Source organism: Ovis aries, chromosome 13 (assembly GCF_016772045.2).
Source record: "Ovis aries strain OAR_USU_Benz2616 breed Rambouillet chromosome 13, ARS-UI_Ramb_v3.0, whole genome shotgun sequence".
Classification (NCBI taxonomy): Eukaryota; Metazoa; Chordata; class Mammalia; order Artiodactyla; family Bovidae; genus Ovis; species Ovis aries.
In genome coordinates, this window is record NC_056066.1 from 41,674,078 (window position 1) to 41,696,837 (window position 22,760).

Here is a 22,760-nt window from a genome sequence, read left to right on the forward strand (position 1 = left end):
TCCTTCTCTCTGATGATTTATTTCCATGGATGTTATTGCCAATGTTGAGCGATGGAGAATTTATCACTGGTTTCACCTTGGTTGCAGGAGCAGGTACTGAGTTAATCAAACTCCTCTACTCATGGAAGGCTGTCCTTCATGGGTCCTACAGGGCCCTGGGGATTGGTGTTGTATATTCATTGATTCATATATGCTTCACTTGCCTATCACCTGTCCCTTCATGCACGCTTCCATCCACCCATTTATTCATCCTTCCATTCACCTACCCACTCATCTGTTCACTCACCCAGCCATCCTTCCGTGCATCTATCCAGTCATGCACTCATCCAGCCTTGCATCATCCATGTTTTCATCCATCCATCCATCCTTCCTTCCTTCCATTATCCATTCTTCCATTCTTTTTTCTATTCATGTTCCAATCTCTCCACCCTCCATCCATTCCACTCGAAAAGAATCCAGACAGTTCTGCAGGTGACAGCCAGTTGTGTCCTTTCCCTGTCCATCTCTGGGGCCAGACTCACAGTGGATGGTCCTTCTGGGGTGGGGTGGGGGGAGGGTGCCCAGGCACAGGGGTGGGAAGTGGGTGACTGAAACGATGGAAGGCTCTGTCCCCTGTGGAGCCCCATAGGGCACCTGCCCCAGAGCTCAGTGATGGATGAGAATGTCTTCTCAGGGTCTCTGGGGACGGCTCAGAAGACGGCAGCTCCAGTCCCCCCGTCCCCTCCCACTCCCTGACCCTTGTGTTTCCCCTTTGGAGCTCAGCCTGTCTTCCAAGGCTGTCAACGTAGATCACTAGCCCTGGGACGTCCCTGGGGTGACAGAACTCCTCACAAGCACGTCTCTCTCCCTGGGTCCTGGTGGGGGCTGCCCTGGAGGGTCCGAGGGTGTGGGGGCCCAACTGGGACAGAGAGGTCATGGGACGCTGTCTGGAGGACGACTTTAGGAGGGGCTGAGGGGTCTTCCCTCTGCCTTTTGTGTTTGGGGATCTGATTTTCTTGTCCGTGGTCATTAGCTTGTCTCTTTCCTGGCCAATTGGTTCCCCTGAAGGGTCATCAGCCCTGGTGAGACTGCTTTTCCCAAGACTACCGAGGACAACTCTACCAGCCACATCACAAAGACAGTGGCCTGCTCTGCTTTGGCTCCTTGTCCAGCCTGTGTGTAGGTCCTGTAGCCTCCTCACGGGCTGGCAGGGGCATGCACACATTGACAGGGTAAGTCTGTGGTCAGCTAAGCCAGCCTGTTGCCCACCCTTGGCTCAGAGCCCTTGGGATGGGCCCAAAACTGTGGCCCATCCGCTGAGCTGAAGCTCATGGTCACAGGCTCTGAGAGGGCCTGCGGAGGGGACTGGTAAATTTCACGCCCACCGCCGTTGTCATCAGTGAAACCACATTAGCAGGGTGTGGGTGATGACTTACTTCCTTGGGTCAGTCACAACCATGGCCTGTCCCATGTCACTGTGTCCTGGAGGGACCTCTCCAGATTCAGCCCAGTCTGAAATCAATAGGGAGGGAAAATATACAGAGTACAAGCACACAGTAGAAAAATGGATGCGTTAAAAATCCTTGATTTCCATGAAACCCAGAATGTTCTCTCAGATTATCTGGTTTGGAGAAGCAGGGCCCTTTGGGTTATATGTGCTGAGCTCCTTGTTAATCCATCTCATCATGGGGGAAGGGATGCAGAGGCAGCAGGAAAGGATGAGAAGAGAAACTTGGATGCTTTAAGGACAGAGTACAATTATCTGTAGAACTGCCAACCTACAAACCCTAGAAGAGAAAAGTAAAAAGAGAGAAATATTATAAGAAATAATGAAGATATATTTTCCAGAATTAAAGGAAGACACAATGAAAAGATTTTTTTATCAGTTAGCTCTAGCTGCAAAAGAAGCACCCTCAAACTATCACACATAGTAGGAAGCATTCATCCTTCCTGACAAGTATGCCAAATAGGGGGACCGTCTCTGATTACATTCAGGGCCACCCAGGATTAAACTTTTCTGTGTCTTATTCTTTGCAACCCCATGAATTGTAGCCCACCAGGCTCCCCTGTCCATGGGATTTCCCAAGTCAAAATATTGGAGTAAAAGGAAAGAATGCTAAAGTAGGTTGCCATTTCCTTCTCCAGGGGATTCCCGACCCAGGGATCAAGCTTATGTCTCCTGCTTGCCAGGTGGATCCTTTATCACTGAGCCACCTGGGAAGCAAACTCTTCTAGGTAATATTAACATGCTGATGGTGTATGTGTGTATATGCACGTGCTTATGAAATTCAAAGGATTATGAGAGTGTTAGGGGGCATAGGATTTGGTTCTTTTACAAAGTAGACAACAGTAACCACTTCTTTCTACAAAATATCTGAACCCCGGAAACATTGCTTCAGTTGGGTGAATTTTAGTGTGCTGGTCAGGTCTTGGCACAGGAATACTGCCTGACAACCCGCCCCTTCCCCTCACCTTGACCTCACCTTGACCTCAGCAGTGAGTTGTAGCAGGAGTCCATAATTAGGTCAGGGTCTGAGACTGGCCGAGAGTCACGCCTGTGTGGCTTTCCTTTAGGTCAGCACAGCTGGGCTCACCCTGGGGTGGAGTCTACATATTCTGGGGTCCAGACCAGGTGCCTCACCCTAGAAGACTAGGGTCTCCCAGGGCCCCCTCACCTTGGGAGACCACCAGAGAGCAGGAGGAGTCTTCACATCTCATCCTGATGTTGTCAACCCTGCCTCCATTGCATAAGCAGACAGCAGCCACGTGCCAGCCCACCACTGCAGGAGGCTGAGTGGTCGGGGCGAAGGGCGCAAATGAGCTGGTCTTAATCTTGGTGAAGGGACAAGGACCACAGCGATGCTTCTCTGCGCAAGTCTTGGTACCATTACCTGGATCAGACAACCCAGGTCCCAGGGTTGCATGTGTGGTGATAGACATCTGTCCTTCCCCAAAGTAGGAAATCCAGCAGAAATGGGCATGGCAGGGGCACAGACATCAGTGACTAAGTGCTGAGGAGAGGTAGGGATGAGAAACACAGTGTCCAGGGTGAGGTCACAGGACAGCTGAGGAGCACGTGGGAGAGACCTATGACACTCCAGCTCCCGGTCTGGGTGATGGGTGCATGGGTGTCCAGCGTGTTGTACCAATGTCAGGAGTGCCGTGAACTGAGACAGATGACGTTTAAGCTGGCTCTGGGCAGCTAGGGTTCATAAGAAAGACAAGCCAAGAGAAACCTCAAATGCACCCTGGTGTCAGAGAAAAGTCCAGCATGTGCTTAGAACTTGGTAGTTGATTGGACAAGGGCTGAGGGTTGGGGTTACTCCATCAGCCCAGCCTCTGAGGACCTAGGGGTGGGGGGACTCCACCCCCATCCACTGAAGACCCTTGACGTGGGCTCCACATTTGCTGGGCTGGGCCTTGGGTTTTGCCCTTTATGACCCACCCCCCAGCCTGAGGGGCTCAGCCGGGCCTTGGGTGCCTCCCAACCTGCTTGGGCTTCCCTCCCGAGGGCCCTTGCTCACCCGAGTCCCTGGGTTGTGGGAACTGTCGCGCACAGGAGAAGACCTGTCTCCTTTATACTCTTGGCCATGACAGAACTGGGAGGGGGCCCAGGTGTCCCAGGAGGGAGGGACGCGGAGGCCCAAGGAAGAGGCTTTGTGGTCTCTGGTGCTTAATCTGCCCCCAGAGTGGGGTCTTCCCAGGCTCAGACCTTGAGCTATGGTGCCTGAGGCCTCCTGAGCCCAGGGGCGGAGGGGCAGGTGTGGCTGACTCCCTCAGGGTGACAGATTGTCAGCCCTCAAGTCCTGCTCCTCCTTGGTCTTCTGCTGTGAGCACAGGAATTGCACTCTGGTCTAACCATCATACCCCTGCTAAGCTTATCTACTCTCTTTTTCTTCCTAATTATTGAAGAATACATAAAAATATATTCTTTGATGATTATAATTATTAAATTATAATTCAACATAATTTTAATTATATATAACATTATATAAATTATATGCATATTTATATAATTGTATTTATTATAATTATATTATATAATTATATTTCTATTATATATTTATTATAATTATATTATATACTTATATAATATATAAATATAATACAATTTTATAATATATAGTATATAATTGATTCATCTATAATATAGAACACTTGAAACATTATAAAGAAAAATCAGAAATGAGTGTTTTTCCACCAAAGCAAAAGCATTGCTCACCGACTCCTCAAATATTCACACATTCTCCACGCCTAGCCTGGCTCTGGTGGAGACGTGTTGGGTGACAGGAAGGATTCCCTGCTGTTAGAAAGTCCATTTTATTTCTCATGGGGAGAGACGGGCCATCAAGATATTCACGGGTAACTAACTGTAGGTTATGATGGATGACATGGAAGAAGAAAGAGGGTGGTGAAAATGAAAACAGGAGCCAGGAGAGGCACATGAGACTTGGGGGGAGTCTGTATGGAGACTGGCAGGGGGATAAGCCGGGATGAGGGGCTAGTGGAGGTGAGGGAGGGACCCCCGGACCCCGAGAGGGGGCTGTGCCCCGTGGGGCAGGCAAGGCGCTGGCCTCAGGCTTGGTGTAATGGGAGAGCCTCCCAGGGTCAAGGGTGAAGAGGCGGCACCCACAACTGAAGAGTGATCAAGACTCTCCTAAAAGGTTAATAACAAGATTCTCTGCTTTTTTTAAACAACATATTTTTTATTTATGAAGAAGTGAATCATATTTAGTGTTCTGCACCTTGTGCACCACTTTTTCAATAAGCATTTTCCAGCACTGTCGACAATTCTTTAAATACATTTTTTAAGTTACTGTAACAGAGAGTGAAAAAGTTGGCTTAAAACTCAGCATTCAGAAAACTAAGATCATGGCATCCAATCTCATTACTTCATGGCAAATAGATGGGGAAACAATGGAAACAGTGACAGACTTTATTGTGGGGGGCTCCAAAATCACTGCAGATGGTGACTGCAGCCATGAAATTAAAAGATACTTGCTCCTTGGAAGAAAAGCTATGACCAACCTAAACAGCATATTAAAAAGCAGAGACATTACTTTGCCAACAAAGGTCCGTCTAGTCAAAACTATGGTTTTTCCAATAGTCATGTATGGATGTGAGAGTTGGACTATGCTTTTGAACTGTGGAGCTGGAGAAGACTCTTGAGTCCCTTGGACTGCAAGGAGATCCAACCAGTCCATACTAAAGGAAATCAGTGCTGAATATTCATTGGAAGGACTGATGCTGAAGCTGAAACTCCAATACTTTGGCCACCTAGTGCAAAGAACTGACTCATTTGAAAAGACCCTGATGCTGGGAAAGATTGAGGGCAGGAAGAAAAGGGGACAACAGAGGATGAGATGGTTGGATGGCATCACCGACTCAATGGCCATGAATTTGAGTAAGCTCTGGAAGTTGGTGAAGGACAGGGAAGCCTGGGATGCTGCAATCCATGGGGTCACAAAGAGTCGAACATGACTGAGCAACTGAACTGAACTTCTAAGGTCGTAGGAAACACGGAAGCCAGATGGGGAACGACAATCAACTGGCCCACACATTTTGTACAGTACACATTCACACATGCACACGCATCACGTGCTCACACAGTTGGTGAAGGACAGGGAAGCCTGGCATGCTGCAGTCCATGGGATCACAAAGAGTTGGACATGACTGAGAGACTGAACTGAACTGAAGAGGCTCCTTTCATTCAAATCATAATGCATTTGTATCCCTGGTGGCTCAGATGGTAAAGAATCTGCCTGCAATGAAGGAGACCCAGGTTTGGTCCCTATGTTGGGAAGATCCCCTGGAGAAGGAAATGGCAACCCACTCCAGTATTCTTGCCTGGAGAATCCCATGGACAGAGGAGCCTCTTGGGCTACAGTTCATGGGCTCAAAAAGTTGGACACAACTGAGCGACTAACATATATATTTACTAAAGGCAGGGAACTCTTAAAATACCCCTGGTACTTTTAGTATGTAGCAAAATTTAAAAATCATGGATGCATTAGAGTTGACCTCAGAACAACACCGGCTTAAAGTAGGTAGGTACACTTATAAATGGAAATTTTTAAAAAAATGCATATGTGGACTGTAAACAAATTTCAACCATAGGCTATTAGTAGTTAAGTTTTGGGCAATCAGATGGTCTATGTGGATTTTTGACTGTACTGGGGGTAGGTGCCCCTCACCTCTGCATTGCTCAAGAGTCAACTGTACCAATAAGTGACCAGCAATAGGCCTTTCCCTGGTGACTCAGCTGGTAAAGAATCTGCCTGCAATGTAGAAGACCTGGGTTCAATCCCTGGGTTGGGAAGACACCCTGGAGAAGAGAATCACTACCCATTCCAGTATTCTGGCCTGGAGAATTCCATGGACCTGTATAGTCCATGGGTTTGCAAAGAGTCAGACATGACTGAGTACCTTTCACTTACTTTCACTAAATTTAAATTCATGTAACGCTTTGCATTGATTCTCTCTCTGGTCTTTTATTATGCAGAAATACTTGCATAATTTCACAAAGATGTTGGAAAGGTGCCCAGCAGAGGGGGTCAGAGGCCAGTCGCTTAGGAAGCCGAGGTCATAGCGTGCTCTGGCTTCCACTCTGAGGGCAAAAGCAGGAGCGGCTCGCAGGCCATGTGAACCGCCAGGACCAGGGACCAGGGGCCAGCAGGGGCGAGGCGCCCTCTGAGACAGGGTCACAGGTGTGGAATTACATCACAAAGTGGGACTGCCCTCTGGGGCATGGAGGTCGCAGGTGACCACAGACCAGAGAGCAGGAGCAAGGAGGCCCCAGACTAGGGCGCTGATACAGCTGAGAGTGCTGGGTTCATAGGAGAACTCTGGGCTGGAACTAGGTCAGAGTCCAACTCCCTAGGACGGGGAGCCGGCCGGAAAGGGAGCCAGAGTAGGAAATCTCAGGGCTGCCACACCCTTTACAGCCACCTCTTACAAGCCAGAGACGCAGAAACAGGAGTGGGCCGTGAGGCGCACAGGGTAGGTGTGGACCCGGGGCTCTAAGTGAGCTCCCTGGAGGAGCCACCCAGGAGGAGCAGGGCAGCAGGCCGGTGGGGACTCTGACCTGGCTTCTCATGGGTGGGGCTCCTTGGAGGACAGGGCTAGTCCCACCAGCTGACCCTGATGCTTCTGTCTTGATCCAAGCTGATTGTCTCTGGGTAAGATCTCTGGAAACTGTCGTGCCAGCAGCGGCCACCCCATACCACTCGCAGCTCCATCCCTGGGAGGACAGAGACGTTCACCTGTGTCCCCAGAAGAAGGGACCATGACGAGACTCTGGGGGACCTACCAGCTCCGGCTTGCCCTCCTGGTGGCCCTGGTGGCCCTGGGGGGCAGCACGCTTGTATACAAGGACACGGACAAGGTCTTGTGGGCATTAAGGAACATCAGCGGCTCAAGCGGCAACATGAAGCAGTGCCTGTGGTTCGCCATGCAGGAGTACAACAAGGACAGCAGGGACAAATTCCTCTTCCAGGTGGTCAAGGTGTGGCAGGTGCAGATGCAGGTAAGGGCGCTTCCTCCCAGTTTGCATTCTTGCTCCTGCTTGCCCCTGGCAGCACAGACTGAAACCAGAATGAGAGGGAGGGTGCGTGAGCAGCACTGGGACCCAGTGGTGCTGAGCCCCACGGCCAGCTCCCTTTCTTAAGTGCCATGACGGCTGTCCTAGGGGCCCCAATCTATGGACCCCAAATGGCAAATCACACATCTGTGATCCGTGTTTGGTAAGGTTGGGAAACAACTGAGCACCATGAATATTTTTACAACAATGCTACCCTGAGTGACATTCAGTCTCCCCATATCCCGTGGAATGTGGGTTGACATGGCATAGGAAGGCTCATCAAGTGCCTCCTCCCAGATGCCTTCATTCTCTCAGTCCTACATCTTTCTAGCAGCAGTGGTTCTGTCCATGGAATCCCTCCCTACAGGGCCTCAGGTGACCCAGTGCTGGGAGTCGTCGATCACCTGATATCCACGTGGGGGACGCTCCATCCCCACCTGCTGCCCAAGCAGGGGTCCTTGGTGTTGGAATTCGGCTGACTTCTAGCCTCAGTCGGGTGTTTGGGGTGTGGTTGGAGTGTAAGTGCACAGGAGATTTGCAAGGATGTGTTGCAAAGACATTCAGCAGACAGGCCGTTGTGACAGGCTTACCCCAGGTGTTGGACTCCAGGCTCTCTGGTGGCAGGAGCAGGGCCAGTCTACATGTGACCCTGTCTCCAGGAACACGTGTGCCATCAGCCCGGTGTCCCCAACACACGGTGCTGATGACTGCACGCTCCCTCAGGGGCACCGCCATCACCCTTCAAAGTAAAGGCTCCTGAGTCCTGTGACTTCCGCACAGGAAGAAAAGCCCTTCACGGTTTTCTCCTTTGAGACCCAAGTAGCTTGGGCAACAAGCAGTACCAGACGCTGTAGATGAGGCTGAAATGGAAACAAATGATCACGGCCTTTAGGAAGCCAGGGGACCAATTAGAAGACAATTTGCAAGACTTCCCTGGCCGTCCAGTGGTTAAGACTGAGCTTCCCTGCTTTAGGGGGCATAGGTTCGATCTCTGGTTGGGGAACTAGGACCCCACATGCCGCACAGTGTGAACAAAAATAAATTAATTAATTAAATAAAGAGCTGTCTTTCACTGGAAATCAGGTTCTACTCTCAGCCAAGACATGTTGATCAAAGAGAGTTAGTGGCTCATTCGTTTCTGACTCTCTGTGACCCCATGGACTCTAGCCCTCCAGGCTCCTCTGACCATGGGATTCTCCAGGCAAGAATACTGGAGTGGGTTGCCATTTCCTCCTCGAGGGGATCTTCCCGACTCAGGGATTAAACCAAGGTTTCCTGCATTACAGGCAGACTCTTTACTATCTGAGCCACCAGGGAAGCCAAAGACGATGAAAAAAAATTAAAAAGAAAACAAAATCCTGAGCCTAGCTGGAGAGCTGGGACGCCGCCTATGGCACGTTGCTTATGGGGCTTTCTTAGAGAGTTGGTGAGTCCCCTCCTGCACCAGCCACATCCTCACCAATTAAGTGAGGATCTCTGGGTGGGACCTGCATCCCCTGCATAGTAGTCATGACTGAGCCCTGCCTTCCCAAGAAAAGATGAAGGTGACGCCCAAGGGCAGACGGGCTACAGGGAAAGGAGGCTGGTGGGCGGTGGGTATTTTTGCGGGTTTCTCAGAAGCAGCTTCTAGCACTAGTGTTTCAGTGAAGTGGTTTATTTGAGAGGCCATTCAGGAAGCACCTGGTGGTCAGAGGGGATTGAGAGGGGGCAGGGAAGTGGCCAGTGCAGGGGAGTCACTGAGCACATTGACTGTTGAGGGCGTCTGGACTCCGTGTCCCTTGGGCCCTAAGGAGATGGTGCAACACCTGAGCAGGGCTGGGCCGCCTGCAGGAGGGCAGCTGGGCTCTTCTCCCACCAGCGCTCGCCAGTCACTGGCTGGGAGCTGTTCCCAGGGCCCTTGGCTCCGTCTGGCGGCAGGAAGCCCCGGGAAGCAGCAGAGTAGGTGGGTGCCTGGGCCCCCGCCAACGGTCTCTGCTACAGGAGGTGAACAGGGAGAGTTTAGGGGTGCGGGGGCGGGGAGAGAAGAAGTTTTACTCCTAGCCCTAAGGAACTGTGTGAGCGGCCAGATGGGTGGGCTGTGACCAGGCCAGGCCGGGCCTCCCAGACTGTGGGTGAGATGTTCAGGCTGTCTTAGGAAGACTGAAAGCCAGAGGGGCATCAGGTCAGGGAGTTCGTGGGATCCCCATGACCAGATGTGGTCTTTCAATCTGCCATTCTGGTTTCCTCACTTCCGGAAAGGGGCGTGTGCATTCAGGTCCCCACTTCCTTGGAATCAGGTCGTCCTCTGCCTTCCTGTGGCCGGAGGAGCTGAGGCCAGGACCGCAGGGGGAGAGTGTGTTCCACGTCCGATGCCTCTGTCTCAGTCCTGGGTCGGCCGCCAGCTGGCCAACCGGCTTCTCCCACGACAGCCCAGTCTCCCTGTTAGCTCTATGGAACAAAACTAAGACGTCACTTGTTGTCATTGTTGTTCAGTCGCTAAGTCACGTCTGATTCTTTGCAACCCCATGGACTGCAGCATGCCAGGCTTCCCTGTCCTTCACTATCTCCCAGAGTCTGCTCAAATGCATGTCCATTGAGTCAGTGGTGCCATCCAACCATCTTATCTTCTGTCATCCCTTTCTCCTCCCGCCTTCAATCTTTCCCAGCCTCAGGGTATTTTCCAATGAGTCTGCTCTTTGCATTAGGTGGCCAAAATATTGGAGTTTCAGCTTCAGCATCAGTCCTTCCAGTGAATATTCAGGGTTGATTTCCTTTAGGATGGACTGGTAGGATCTCCTTGCTTAAGGCTGGAGAGGCAGTGTGGGAAAGCCTGGTATCGAAAGTTGAATCCAGGGGAACGTGGACCCAAGCTGCAGACACACTCCTGTCTCTTGCTGTCTTCTTCCGCTTTGCTTAATTTTGCTTCCCCTGGTCATCAGAATCACCAGGAGGCTTGTTCAGACACTGAATGTGCATACCCCACCCCCTCAGCAGTTTCTGATTCAGTGGTTCAAAACCTGCATTTCCATCCACTTCCCTGGTGATGCTGATGCTGTTGATCCGGGGACCCCACCTACAAAGGTCTGGGGCACCTCTGTTGAAGGACAGCCCTTATCTACTCCTGCTCTCACTCTAAGAGCTGATGGGAGAAGTATTTTCTGCATGGCGGGCTTGGCCGTCTCTAAACCCTGCTGTAATCTTTTAAAACCAGATGGGAGCAGATTTATTAATGAATTGACATAGAGCAGCCTTCACCTCACTCATTCATGAATTCTGTCAACCGCTCCTCTTCTGCTTCCTAAGTGCTCAGAGAACAGGAAGACAAACCTGGCTACACGGGGCCCTGGGGTGGGGTTATGGGTCTTGGGTAGGGGAACCTCAATGGGCAGGGGATCTCAGGTGACAAAACCTGAAGGGTGTGGGTGTGTGTTTGTGTGTGTAATGGGAAGGGGCTCAAGGAGGGGATCCCATGTGGCTGAGGGTCCTGTTCCCATGGGGCCCAGGTGAACTGGTAACACTCCGGGCGCAGAAGCCGGTTGTTCTTAAGTAGAAGGTCTTGCCTTCAGGAAGGCCCCACACTGGATGGAGCCTCCGCCCCAGGGAATCCGGCTCCAGGTAGGGGTATCTTTGTGTGGTGGCTCCACAGGCCCCCTCCTAAAGATACGTTTGGAGCGGGGAGGAGGAGGAGACAAGGAGAGGGAATGAAAGGAAGAGCAGTTTTTTCAGGGTTTGTTAAAAACATTAAAAAGGAGAAGAAGGCTTTTTTGAACAAAATTGCATGACTGCTAATCAACAGGTCACGGATCGTCTGGAATACTTTATTGACGCTGAAATCTCCCGCACCAACTGCAGAAAGCTTCCAAACGGTAACAAGAATTGTGTGGTTAAGAACACCTCCAAACTGGAAAAGGTAGGGGACACACCAACTGTCTGTGGTGGTCTTGGCTACTCTGAGCCCCAGGCAGAACTTGTGGTACCCAGACCTTGTCTTTGAGTGGTCGGCACCACTCCCGGGGCAGAGCCCCAAGTGGTCAGTCCTGCGGCCCTCGTAGCAGACGGTGCAGGACAGCAGACTGCGGAGGAAACCTCATCCTCGGGACAGGGTGCTGTCAAGATCACTCTCAGTGTAAGGACTCCATCCCTCTGGGTTCCTGGTGCAGGGAAACTTGTTCACAGACATTCACTGGGAATTCACCCTCTTGGACCTGGAGGTACCACTCTGCTGTGGCCTGACCCGAGGTTGCCCATCCTTGTGAAAGCACAAAGGGAAGTCCATTCATTCACTCAGCTGCTCATCAAAGCTTACCTGGCCCCAGGTGCTATGCTGAGTGCTGGAAATTAAGCAATGACCAGGTCAGGCGTGTCCCCAGCCTCCCAGGCTCAGCCATGGGAAGAGCCCCAGGCTCAAAGCAGAGGGCTGATGTGGCCCAGGGGCTTTTGGCCTCAAGCCTGTATTTCTGACTGGGGTGGGAGTATCCAGGGTTGACCTGAGGGCTTCCTCTGATGTTGGTGAAGCCCCCTGGGCTCTCTCCCCCTCTCACCTCTCTGAAGAGGTGGTGAGCCCCTTCCTTCACACCCATGGTCCTTCACATGAGATGTCAGAATCACCTAGCAGCCTTGACACACCTGGATGGCAGGGTTCTCCCTGCAGAATCAGACAGTAGGTCTGGAGAGGAATCTAAGAACTGGCATGGCTAATGAGCTCCTGCAGTGGGGGGTCCTTGGGACTGTGCTCAGAACTGCTGTGGCATGCAGTCACAGTGGGAAACACAAAAGTCCGTTGACCAGAACCTAAAACTTCCTCTGTGGGCTTACTGTGAACAAATCCATCACTTCCAGTAGAGCAGAGGCTCCTCAGGACAAATATTCAAGCAGGGAGCATGTGGGATACCATCTGATCTTTTATTTTAGTTTTGTGTATCTTTTCCTGGTAGTAGAAATATCATGGGCAATATTTTCTGCTGTGTGCATTGAGCATAAAGGAGAGTTGTTACTTTTTACCTGTTTGTAGAAAATATTAAAGAATTAATAAAAATTAATTAGGAAACTTGTCTCCAGGAAGCTCTTTTATTCTTTGTAAAGTTTCCATGGCCCATCTCGGTTTTAGAACAAAGAAACCTTTGTTCCTTTTTTTCCAAGTGTTTGGAATAATGCTGAAGAGGAGTCATGCTGGGTGGTGTCTCATTCCTGGAGGATTTAATGGGATTCTTTTCAGTATTTATGCCTTATTAGTAAATACTATATCAGGTGCTGATTTCCAAAGTTCTTCCAACTCCCTCTTTACCAAGAGTAATTTTTTTTAATTAAGGATGTTTTCTTCTATTAATTATTCTTTCAACATCTACCAAGTATATCGAATAATTTTTCTTCTTTGACCCATTACTAAAATAAATTCAAATAATAGATCCCCTAATATTGAGTCATCCTTATGTGTCTGGAATAGGAAGTACGTGTCTTTCTCGGTTGTTCCATAACTGAGTGTTGTGGTTGGCTCATCTGCACTGAGAATGGTGGCAGGCACACAGGTCAGGGTGTGCAGACTTTCTGGGCAAAGCCGCATCTTTGGCAGGGTTTCTGGACAACTGGACCTGGACATGGCAGGGGATGACCGTCCTTGTGGATGGTCAGCTGACCCGATCAGCTTTGTGGAGCTTGCTGTGGACACACACATCTGGCATCCTCCTCTCCTTTATGGCAAATTTCTAGTTCTGTCTGACTGCAAGGGTGCAATTCCTGAAGGTCACCCCGTGGAGGTGCTTGTGCATGTGGGTGGCTAGTCTCCGGCCACTGCTTTGTCGTTGACAGGACGGCCTCTTTTTCTTATCACTCCCTTTGTGGGAGCCATCCTGCCGGGTCCAGGCTGGAAGGAGCAGTAGCGTGGGTGGGTCTGCCCTCATCTCCTAGAATATAGAGGGCTTAGTGAAATGAAGTCACTCAGTCTTGTCCGATTCTTTGTGACCCCGTGGACTGTGGTCTACCATGGTTCCTCTGTCCATGGGATTTTCCAGGCAAGAGTACTGAAGTGGGTTGCCGTTCCCTTCTCCTGGGGATCTTCCCGACCCAGGGATCAAACCCAGGTCTCCCTAATTCCAGGCAGACACTTTACCGTCTGAGCCACCAGGGAAGCCTGGTGACTTAGTGTGCCACTTTTTGATTATGAATTTTGCTTTTCTATATATCAGTATTAAGTACATTCAAACTCCCCAAAGAATGACTTGGAGTGTGGGGTACACACACACACACACACACACACACACGCGCACACACACACACACACAGAGCTTCCATTCCCAAACCTACTGAATCAGAATGTCCAGGTACAGACACTGTACACACTTCATGTCAAGGGAACTCTGAAAAGCACTGCACAAAGGCCAGCAATTGTTCTATATGCTGCCTTTAATTTGCTGACTTTTTAAAGGATATTATATTCTATTTTACTAGGTAAGTCTGAGTTACAGTTTATTTCTTCGTTGTGTTTTCGCTTCAGGGTTTCTCTGGTCTGGTGTAAGGAGAACAGGGGCTTTTCAACTTTTTTCTGCAATTGCTACTGCTAAGTCGCTTCAGTCGTGTCCGACTCTGTGTGACCCCATAGACGGCAGCCCACCAGGCTCCCCCGTCCCTGGGATTCTCTAGGCAAGAACACTGGAGTGGGTTGCCATTTCCTTCTCCAGTGCATGAAAGTGAAAAGTGAAAGTGAAGTCGCTCAGTCGTGCCCTACCCTTAGCGACCCCATGGACTGCAGCCCACCAGGCTCCTCCGCCCATGGGATTTTCCAGGCAAGAGTACTGGCGTGGGGTGCCATGCAATTAGATCAGTTTAAAAACCAAAAGAACTTTGGATTCCCAAGGTTTGATGTAATTTGCCCATAAATCATCTTGACTTGGTATCTTGTGGGTTTGAGGGGATGGAGACCCCATAATCCTCCTTTGTGTGTGTCAGAATTCAGCCAAAACCTAACGTCTTTCTCTCTGACACTGTTTGTCCCTCACTCCTGAAATGCCCCTGTGTTTCCAGTCAGTTACTGAAGATGGCCATTGCTGTTTTTCTAGGATGTCTACCTGCCCGTCCATCTGCCTAAGCCTCTTTCCACCCATTCGTCCATCTATTACCCACACATAGAAGTTTTCATTTGTCATTTCAATGACATTTTGAAAGGGAGAATAAGGAGCTTTGGAATAAAATTTGTTAGGTCCTAGAATCCTCTACATTGCTCTTACCTGATATATTTGTCGTCAGAGCAAAAGGCATTATTTGATTATTAAGATGACACATATTAGTTTATACCTGGCACAGAACTACCACATTTACATTATAGAAAATATTAATATTTTATTTTATAAAAACAAAATCAAATTTATGTCTGATCTCCCACCAAAAATACGATGATTAGTATTTGCTCTCTATCCATGGATGGGATGGGGACAAACACTCCTCCATGTAACTTCAGGTGGCTATAAGGATCTGCAGCCTCCAGCCGGCAAATACTGTGGGGTGTTTCTTGACAGGTGACGACCCGTCTTCGGGCCTGTTCCTACGCTGGCACCTAGCTGCAAAGCTGGCACCTAGCTCCTGCACTGGCACTCGGTAATGGAACCGCTTTTTGTCTTGCTCTTGGCACACTGCTGACTTTTGCTGTGGTGGTGGTCTTTTCCAGAGAAAAATGTGCACCTTCTGGGTGGGCGCACTCCCATGGCATGGCTATTTCACCGTGATGAAGAAGCAGTGTGTGGACGTCTAGAGGCTCTGGAGCCCCGCCACCACCCCTCCCTTTGCGAAGAAGTGATGGCCCGTGAGCTGGTACCAACACGCTTCCCTCACACGTGTGTCCCTGCTTGCTGTTCTACTTTCTAGTTTCTTACTATGTGGTATTAAAAGGTGGGCAAGGCCACTTGCCTTTGGCTGATGGCAACGTTTGTCCCTGAGCACAAAGGGTGGAGTGAGGGCTGATTCCATTTTCCACTGCACACTTGGGAAGGAATCACTTGTTGATTGGATAACACCCCTCACACACACACATGCAGACATACACACACAGAGGGCTGAATACAGTGGGTGCCAACTCACAGGTTCCTTCTGGGAGCCTCATCTGGCTTCAGACTCCTCCCTCCCTGGGTCCTGAGTGGGTGGGTCACCAGGGGGCTGGGAAACCCCCTGGCAGAAGCGTCAGTCCTCCCCTGCAGGGTCTCTGAGAATTGGGAGAATTTGTTCTTCTGTTTATGTAAATGTCAACAGCGGTCACAGATGGAGACAGGTAATAAAGAGGGCAGTAAAGATTCAGGGGAAGCTGAAGTTCTCGTGTGTCTGGGGTGCGTGTGTGCACACATGTGTTCACAAGTGTGCATATGTGTGCAGGTTATACAATGTGTGCAGGTATGTATTGGTGTGGGTATGCAGTTGTGTATGTGCAAAGAGACACAGAGGACGTGGGGGTCTGTGAAAGAAGTATAGGGATGATAGTAGGAGATAAAACTCCCTCAAAGAAAGCAGTCATTAAAAAGGTGCGGCTGGGCTTCGCTGGTGGCTCAGTGATACAGAGTCCACCTGCCAATGCAGGAGGCACAGGTTTGATCCCTGACCTGGGAAGATCCCACCTGCCATGGAGCAACTAAGCTTATGCACCACAGCTACTGAGCCTGCGCTCCTGAGCCCGGGAGCTACAACTACCGAGTCCATGTGACTCAACTACTGAGGCCTGCATGCCCCAGAGCCCGTGCTCCGCCAGAAGAGAAGTCACCACCATGCGAAGGCCATGCACAGCAGCTAGAAAGTAGCCCTGGCTTGCCTCAGCTAGAGAAAGCCTGCGCAGCAATGAAGACCCAGTTCAGTTCAGTTCATTTCAGTCACTCAGTCGTGTCCAACTGTTTGTGACCTCATGAATCGCAGCACGCCAGGCCTCCCTGTCCATCACCATCTCCCGGAGTTCACTCAGACTCACGTCCATCAAGTCCGTGATGCCCTCCAGCCATCTCATCCTCTGTCGTCCCCTTCTCCTCCTGCCCCCAATCCCTCCCAGCATCAGAGTCTTTTCCAGTGAGTCAACTCTTTGCATGAGGTGGCCAAAATACTGGAGCTTCAGCTTTAGCATCATTCCTTCCAAAGAAATCCCAGGGTTGATCTCCTTCAGAATGGACTGGTTGGATCTCCTTGCAGTCCAAGGGTCTTCTCCAACACCACAGTTCAAAAGGATCAATTCTTCAGCACTCAGCCTTCTTCACAGTCCAACTCTCACATCCATACATGACCACTGGAAAAACCATAGCCTTGACTAGATGGACCTTAGTCGGCAAAGTAATGTCTCTGCTTTTGAATATGCTATCTAGGTTGGTCATAACTCTTCTTCCAAGGAGTAAGTGTCTTTTAATTTCATGGCTGCAATCACCATCTGCAGTGATTTTGGAGCCCCCAAAAAATAAAGTCTGACACTGTTTCCACTGTTTCCCCATCTATTTCCCATGAAGTGTTGGGACCGGATGCCATGATCTTTGTTTTCTGAATGTTGAGCTTTAAGCCAACATTTTCACTCTCCTCTTTCACTTTCATCAAGAGGCTTTTTAATTCCTCTTCACTTTCTGCCATAAGGATGGTGTCATCTGCATATCTGAGGTTATTGATATTTTTCCCGGCAGTCTTGATTCCAGCTTATGTTTCTTCCAGTCCAGCATTTCTCATGATGTACTCTGCATATAAGATAAATAAGCAGGGTGACAATATACAGCCTTGATGTAATCCTTTTCCTATTCGGAACCTGTCTGTAGTTCTATGTTCAGTTCTAACTGTTGCTTCCTGACCTGCATATAGGTTTCTCAAGAGGCAGGTCAGGTGGTCTGTAATTCCCATCTCTTTCAGAATTTTCCACAGTTTATTGTGATCCACACAGTCAAAGGCTTTGGCATAGTCAATAAAGCAGAAATAGATGTTTTTCTGGAAATCTCTTGCTTTTCCATGATCCAGCGGATGTTGGCAATTTGATCTCTGGGTCCTCTGCCTTTTCTAAAACCAGCTTGAACATCAGGGAGTTCACGGTTCAAATATTACTAAAGCCTGGCTTGGAGAATTTTGAGCCTTACTTTACTAGCATGTGAGATGAGTGCAATTGTGCAGTAGTTTGAGCATTCTTTGGCATTGCCTTTCTTTGGAATTGGAATGAAAACTGACCTTTTCCAGTCCTGTGGCCACTGCTGAGTTTTCCAAATTTGCTGGCATATTGAGTGCAGCACTCTCACAGCATCATCTTTCAGGATTTGAAACAGCTCAACTGGAATTCCATCACCTCTACTAGCTTTGCTCGTAGTGATGCTTTCTAAGGCCCACTTGACTTCACATTCCAAGATGTCTGGCTCTAGATTAGTGATCACATCATCATGATTATCTGGGTCATGAAGATCTTTTTTGTACAGTTCTTCCGTGTATTCTTGCCACGTCTTATTAATATCTTCTGCTTCTGTTAGGTCCATACCATTTCTGTCCTTCATCGAGCCCATCTTTGCATGAAATTCTCCCTTGGTATCTCTAATTTTCTTGAAGAGATCTCTAGTCTTTCCCATTCTTTTCTTTTCCTCTGTTTCTTTGCACTGATCGCTGAAGGCTTTCTTATCTCTTCTTGCTATTCTTTGGAACTCTGCATTCAGATGCTTATATCTTTCCTTTTCTCCTTGGCTTTTAGCCTCTCTTCTTTTCACAGCTATTTGTAAGGCCTCCCCAGACAGCCGTTTTGCTTTTTGCATTTCTTTTCCATGGGGATGATCTTGATCCCTGTCTCCTGTACAATGTCACGAACCTCAGTCCATAGTTCATCAGGCACTCTATCTATCAGATCTAGGCCCTTAAATCTATTTCTCACTTCCACTGTATAATCATAAGGGATTTGATTTAGGTCATACCTGAATGGTCTAGCGGTTTTCCCTACTTTCTTCAATTTGAGTCTGAATTTGGTAATAAGGAGTTCATGATCTGAGCCACAGTCAGCTCCTGGTCTTGTTTTTGTTGACTGTATAGAGCTTCTTCATCTTTGGCTGCAGAGAATATAATCAATCTGATTTCGGTGTTGACCATCTGGTGATGTCCATGTGTAGAGTCTTCTCTTGCGTTGTTCGAAGAGGGTGTTTGCTATGACCAGTGCATTTTCTTGGCAAAACTCTATTAGTCTGTGCCCTGCTTAATTCCGCATTCCAAGGCCAAATTTGCCTGTTACTCCAGGTGTTTCTTGACTTCCTACTTTTGCATTCCAGTCCCCTATAATGAAAAGAACATCTTTTTTGGGTGTTAGTTCTAAAAGTTCTGACAGAATGTGGTCCACTGAAGAAGGGAATGACAAGCCACTTCAGTATTCTTGCCTTGAGAACCCCATGAACAGTATGAAAAGGCAAAATGGTAGGATATCAAAAAAGGAACTCCCCAGGTCATTAGGTGCCCAATATGCTGCTGGCGATCAGTGGAGAAATAACTCCAGAAAGAATGAAGGGATGGAGCCAAAGCAAAAACAATACCCAGTTGTGGATGTGACTGGTGATAGAAGCAAGATCCGATGCTGTAAAGAGCAATATTGCATAGGAACCTGGAATGTTACATCCATGAATCAAGCAAATTAGAAGTGGTCAAACAAGAGATGGCAAGGGTGAACGTCGACATTCTAGGAATCAGCGAACTAAAATGGACTGGAATGGGTGAATTTAACTCAGATGGCCATTATATCTACTACTGTGGGCAGGAATCCCTTAGAAGAAATGGAGTAGCCATCATGGTCAACAAAAGAGTCGGAAATACAGTACTTGGATGCAATCTCAGAAACGACAGAATGATCTCTGTTCATCTCCAAGGCAAACCATTCAATATCACAGTAATCCAAGTCTATGCCCCAACCAGTAACTCTGAAGAAGCTGAAATTGAACGGTTTTATGAAGACCTACAAGACCTTTTAGAACTAGCACCCAGTGAAGACCCAGCCCAGTGATAAATAACTCGGTGTGTCTGTGGGAGGATTCTCTGATGGATACAGTTTTAGCAGCAGCAGCAGCGGGAGGATTCTCTGAGGGATACAGTTTTTAGTTTCGCAGGGTGAAAACCTTGTGGAGATCAGGGGCACAACAGCGTGGATATACTCAGTGCTACCGAATGTCCGTTTGAAAATGGTTAAGACGGGAGATTGTATATAGATATATTTACCACAATTAAAATGTTTTTAAGTAACTAGCCTGTTTTAAAGGTGGCGTTGGGTACAAATCAGGATGACAACTGTGTTCCCAAAGGTCAGGGTTTCTCCTCAGGGTCTGGTGGGTGATGGGGGAGCAGCGTTGCTGCCCCGATAGAAGGAGGCCACGAGACCCCCAGGCCATTGCTTTCCTCTCTGGTTCCTCTGAACTGAGGCCTCAAGTGGGAACATGGAGGTCTCGGTTGGGACCATCACGCTACCCGAGGTGACACCAGGCACTTACCAGGCAGAGCCCTTGCCTGTCCTTCCACTGTCCCTTCCCCCGACCCCCATCAGTCCCCACGGTCTCTCTTCCAGGCCCAGCCTTGCGCCCCCCCTTTCCTCAGACAGCCCCTGCTCTGCCCCCCTCCCCACCAGGAGCCTCCCCCAAACAAGGGCCCAGGATTTAGACCTGAAACAGGCTCTACATCAACCTAATACTCATACCCTGATTGAAAACTACTCTTTCTCACCAGCCAGGGGGCTCCATCTAAAAGTGCCCCCTGACACCCCAGTGGGACGTCCCCCAGAGGAGCAGCAGAGCCCCCACCCAGCCCGGGTGCCCAGGTCAGCCCACAGCCACCTGCCTGTTCCCCCGGATCCAGAGGAACACGTGGGTGCCCTAGGAAGGGCCTTTTGGGACCAGCCCCTTGGGATGGCCCTGCCTTCAGGCCTGTTGGGTGGGAACCACGGGAATCCAGTGTTCACCGCAGGCCTGGGGACAGTGTGGGGCCAGCCAGACATTCCAGGGCAGGGCAACCACCACGGGAGTGCTACAGGTGTGCCTTGCTGAGAGATGCCTCATACAGGCCTATTTCTAAGTGTGTGTTAACTAACAAGAAAATTTAATCTAACCTCATCTCTTTCCAACCTGCCCCTCCAAGGCTCTTTGTTTTCTCTCTCTTCACATGAAAAATGATGCCAAGCAGGCCTCGCTTTTCCTTGCTGGGTTTCATGTCATTTCTGTAAGATGTTCCTGGAGTTTCTTTCTCTCTCTCTCTCTCTCTCTCTCTCTCACACACACACACACACGTACTTACTTCCACTGAGGGGGAGAGGAGGGAAAGAGCCCCCAAGATCTGATCTGCAGCCTCTACTTCATCCTGCTGAAGCCCCCCTGCATCCTGAACTTTGTTCTGGGACCCCGGAGCATGGGGTCCCAGGAAGTCATGGAGACGAGGGCCCAACCAGGCAGCCCACGTAGACTCGGAGGCTGCCCATTCTCAAGACCTGTCCAGAGCTCAACGGGGGTTGAGGTCTTTCCACCCAGTGACCAGTCATGGCCATTCAAACTGCGAACAAGGAATCCATTCAACCCAGGCCTGTGTGGAGCTGGGAAGGAGCCAGAGCTCTCAGGACATGTAGGCACCCCAGGGACCACTTGGGGTGCAGTGGCAGGGGATGCTGGGCTTGCAGCCTGGGAAATGGCCTGGGGGGGGGTGGTGGGGAGAATGCGGCCCAGTGTTGGTCTCAGGGACACGAGCGCTGCACCAGCTCTGCCGAGTCCCCTGTGGCACCTTTATCCCTGAGGCACTGCAGGTCTGCTTGCCTTGAGCCGGGCTGCCTGGGGACTGCCTGGCTCCAGGGTCCTGCTTGACTGGGAAGCCATGTGGGTACACAGACTCAGCTTCCATATGCCTCTTGGGAGAGTCCCCCTTTCTACTTGGTTGGTACGTGTAGACTTGGTGGGTGCATTTCTAGGGTCTCCAATGGAGTCAGAGACAAAGGGTGAAGACCCAGACACTGGAAGCCTGTGGAACAGCCACCACTGTCCACCCTGTGCAGGGGGCTGGGTGGGAGGGCCACATGCAAGCTCTGGGATGGACCCAGGCTGGCAAATACAAGGGCGCCTCACTCCAACCCCGGGATCAAAATACAAGGCCATTTTGTTTTACGGGATAAAGATTTGGGTCCTCTCTCGAGATGGATGGACATGGCCAGGGCAGAGGAGGGGCAAGCAGGAGGAGGGTGCTGCAGCCAGAGGGGAGGCCCAGAGAGTGAGATGGCCCTTCTGTGGCTGAGGGTCCCTGGCCAGCCTGGCTGCTTTCCTTGGTGAAGCCCACCCCCCTCAGGTCCACCATGGGGGTGCCCAGATTCCCTGGCGACCTTGGACAGAAGCAGGCCACCATCTGCCTTCAGGCATCCGCAGTCTCAGCCAGGGCCACCCCATGAGAGTCATCACGAAATAGACTGGACGGGACACTCACTTCCTCCCACAGTCTCTGTCCCCATCACCAGGTTTCTCCTGGACGTGTGGCACCAGGTCAATGCAGCCATCGATGTCACCCAGGGCCGGCCAGAGGCTCCTCAACTCCTCCCCGAGGAGCCATCTTCTGTGGACTGACCAGAGTGGAAGCACAGGTGACTTGAAGGGCCTGGATGGCCACTCTACAGCCCAGTGATGATGCCAGTGGGCACCAGACATGCCCTTGTGTGCCCACTTTGTCTACAGTGCCCAGGGCATTTTTAAAACTTCCTTCCTGCTATTCCCCACCCATGGTTTGGCCGCACAGGTGGCATGCCCACGCTGGGGTGCTCCCCACCCCCAGCTTTCAGCACTCACACACCATGTCCCCACCCTCGGTGGGACCGACCCCTATGATGGACAGCCTCCCCACTCCTGGCTGCACACAGGTTCAGCCTTTGACGGGAAAGGATGGAAGCTCAGGAAGCCACGGCAAACAGAGGTGGGGGTGCCCAGGGCAAGTGGGCACCTGGAGCTCACGATCAGGCGAGGCCAGGGGAGGCCCTCTCACCACAGTGTTTTACTGACCCTACGAGCAGAGCCTGGCTACCTGGGGACCAGTCCCAGCTAATGGCCTCCATTCTCAGACATAAATGTATCTGAGCACAAGTAAATGAGTCCCAAGTCCTGGCTGGCCCACAGAGCCCCCCAGTCAGGGGAGTGAAGCCAGGAGCAGGGTCGGCTGTGTGACCACCTCCCAGACACCAGCACTCCTGAGCTAGGGCCTCTGTGGGGGCTGGGGTGTAGTCACAGGCCAGCTCGGAAGATGAAGTTCTTATCTCAACGCT

The 22,760-nt window shown here is 50.3% G+C and overlaps 1 protein-coding gene across 1 annotated transcript; it reads left to right on the forward strand.

Annotated features, from left to right (window-relative positions):
• The first annotated feature begins 6,873 nt into the window (after window positions 1-6,873).
• CST8 (cystatin 8) lies at window positions 6,874-19,727 on the forward strand. The gene is made up of 3 exons (XM_027976370.3): window positions 6,874-7,504; window positions 11,334-11,447; window positions 15,195-19,727. The coding sequence occupies exons 1-3, from the start codon at window positions 7,265-7,267 to the stop codon at window positions 15,276-15,278; spliced, it is 438 nt and encodes a 145-aa protein (XP_027832171.1). The 5' UTR covers window positions 6,874-7,264; the 3' UTR covers window positions 15,279-19,727.
• The last annotated feature ends 3,033 nt before the right edge of the window (window positions 19,728-22,760 follow it).

Coding starts and splice junctions, on each gene's coding strand:
- CST8 (XM_027976370.3), top strand. CDS start 7,265: ATGACGAGACTCTGGGGGACCTACCAGCTCCGGCTTGCCCTCCTGGTG. Junction 7,505..11,333: donor TGTGGCAGGTGCAGATGCAG/GTAAGGGCGCTT, acceptor GCTAATCAACAG/GTCACGGATCGTCTGGAATA. Junction 11,448..15,194: donor ACACCTCCAAACTGGAAAAG/GTAGGGGACACA, acceptor GGTCTTTTCCAG/AGAAAAATGTGCACCTTCTG.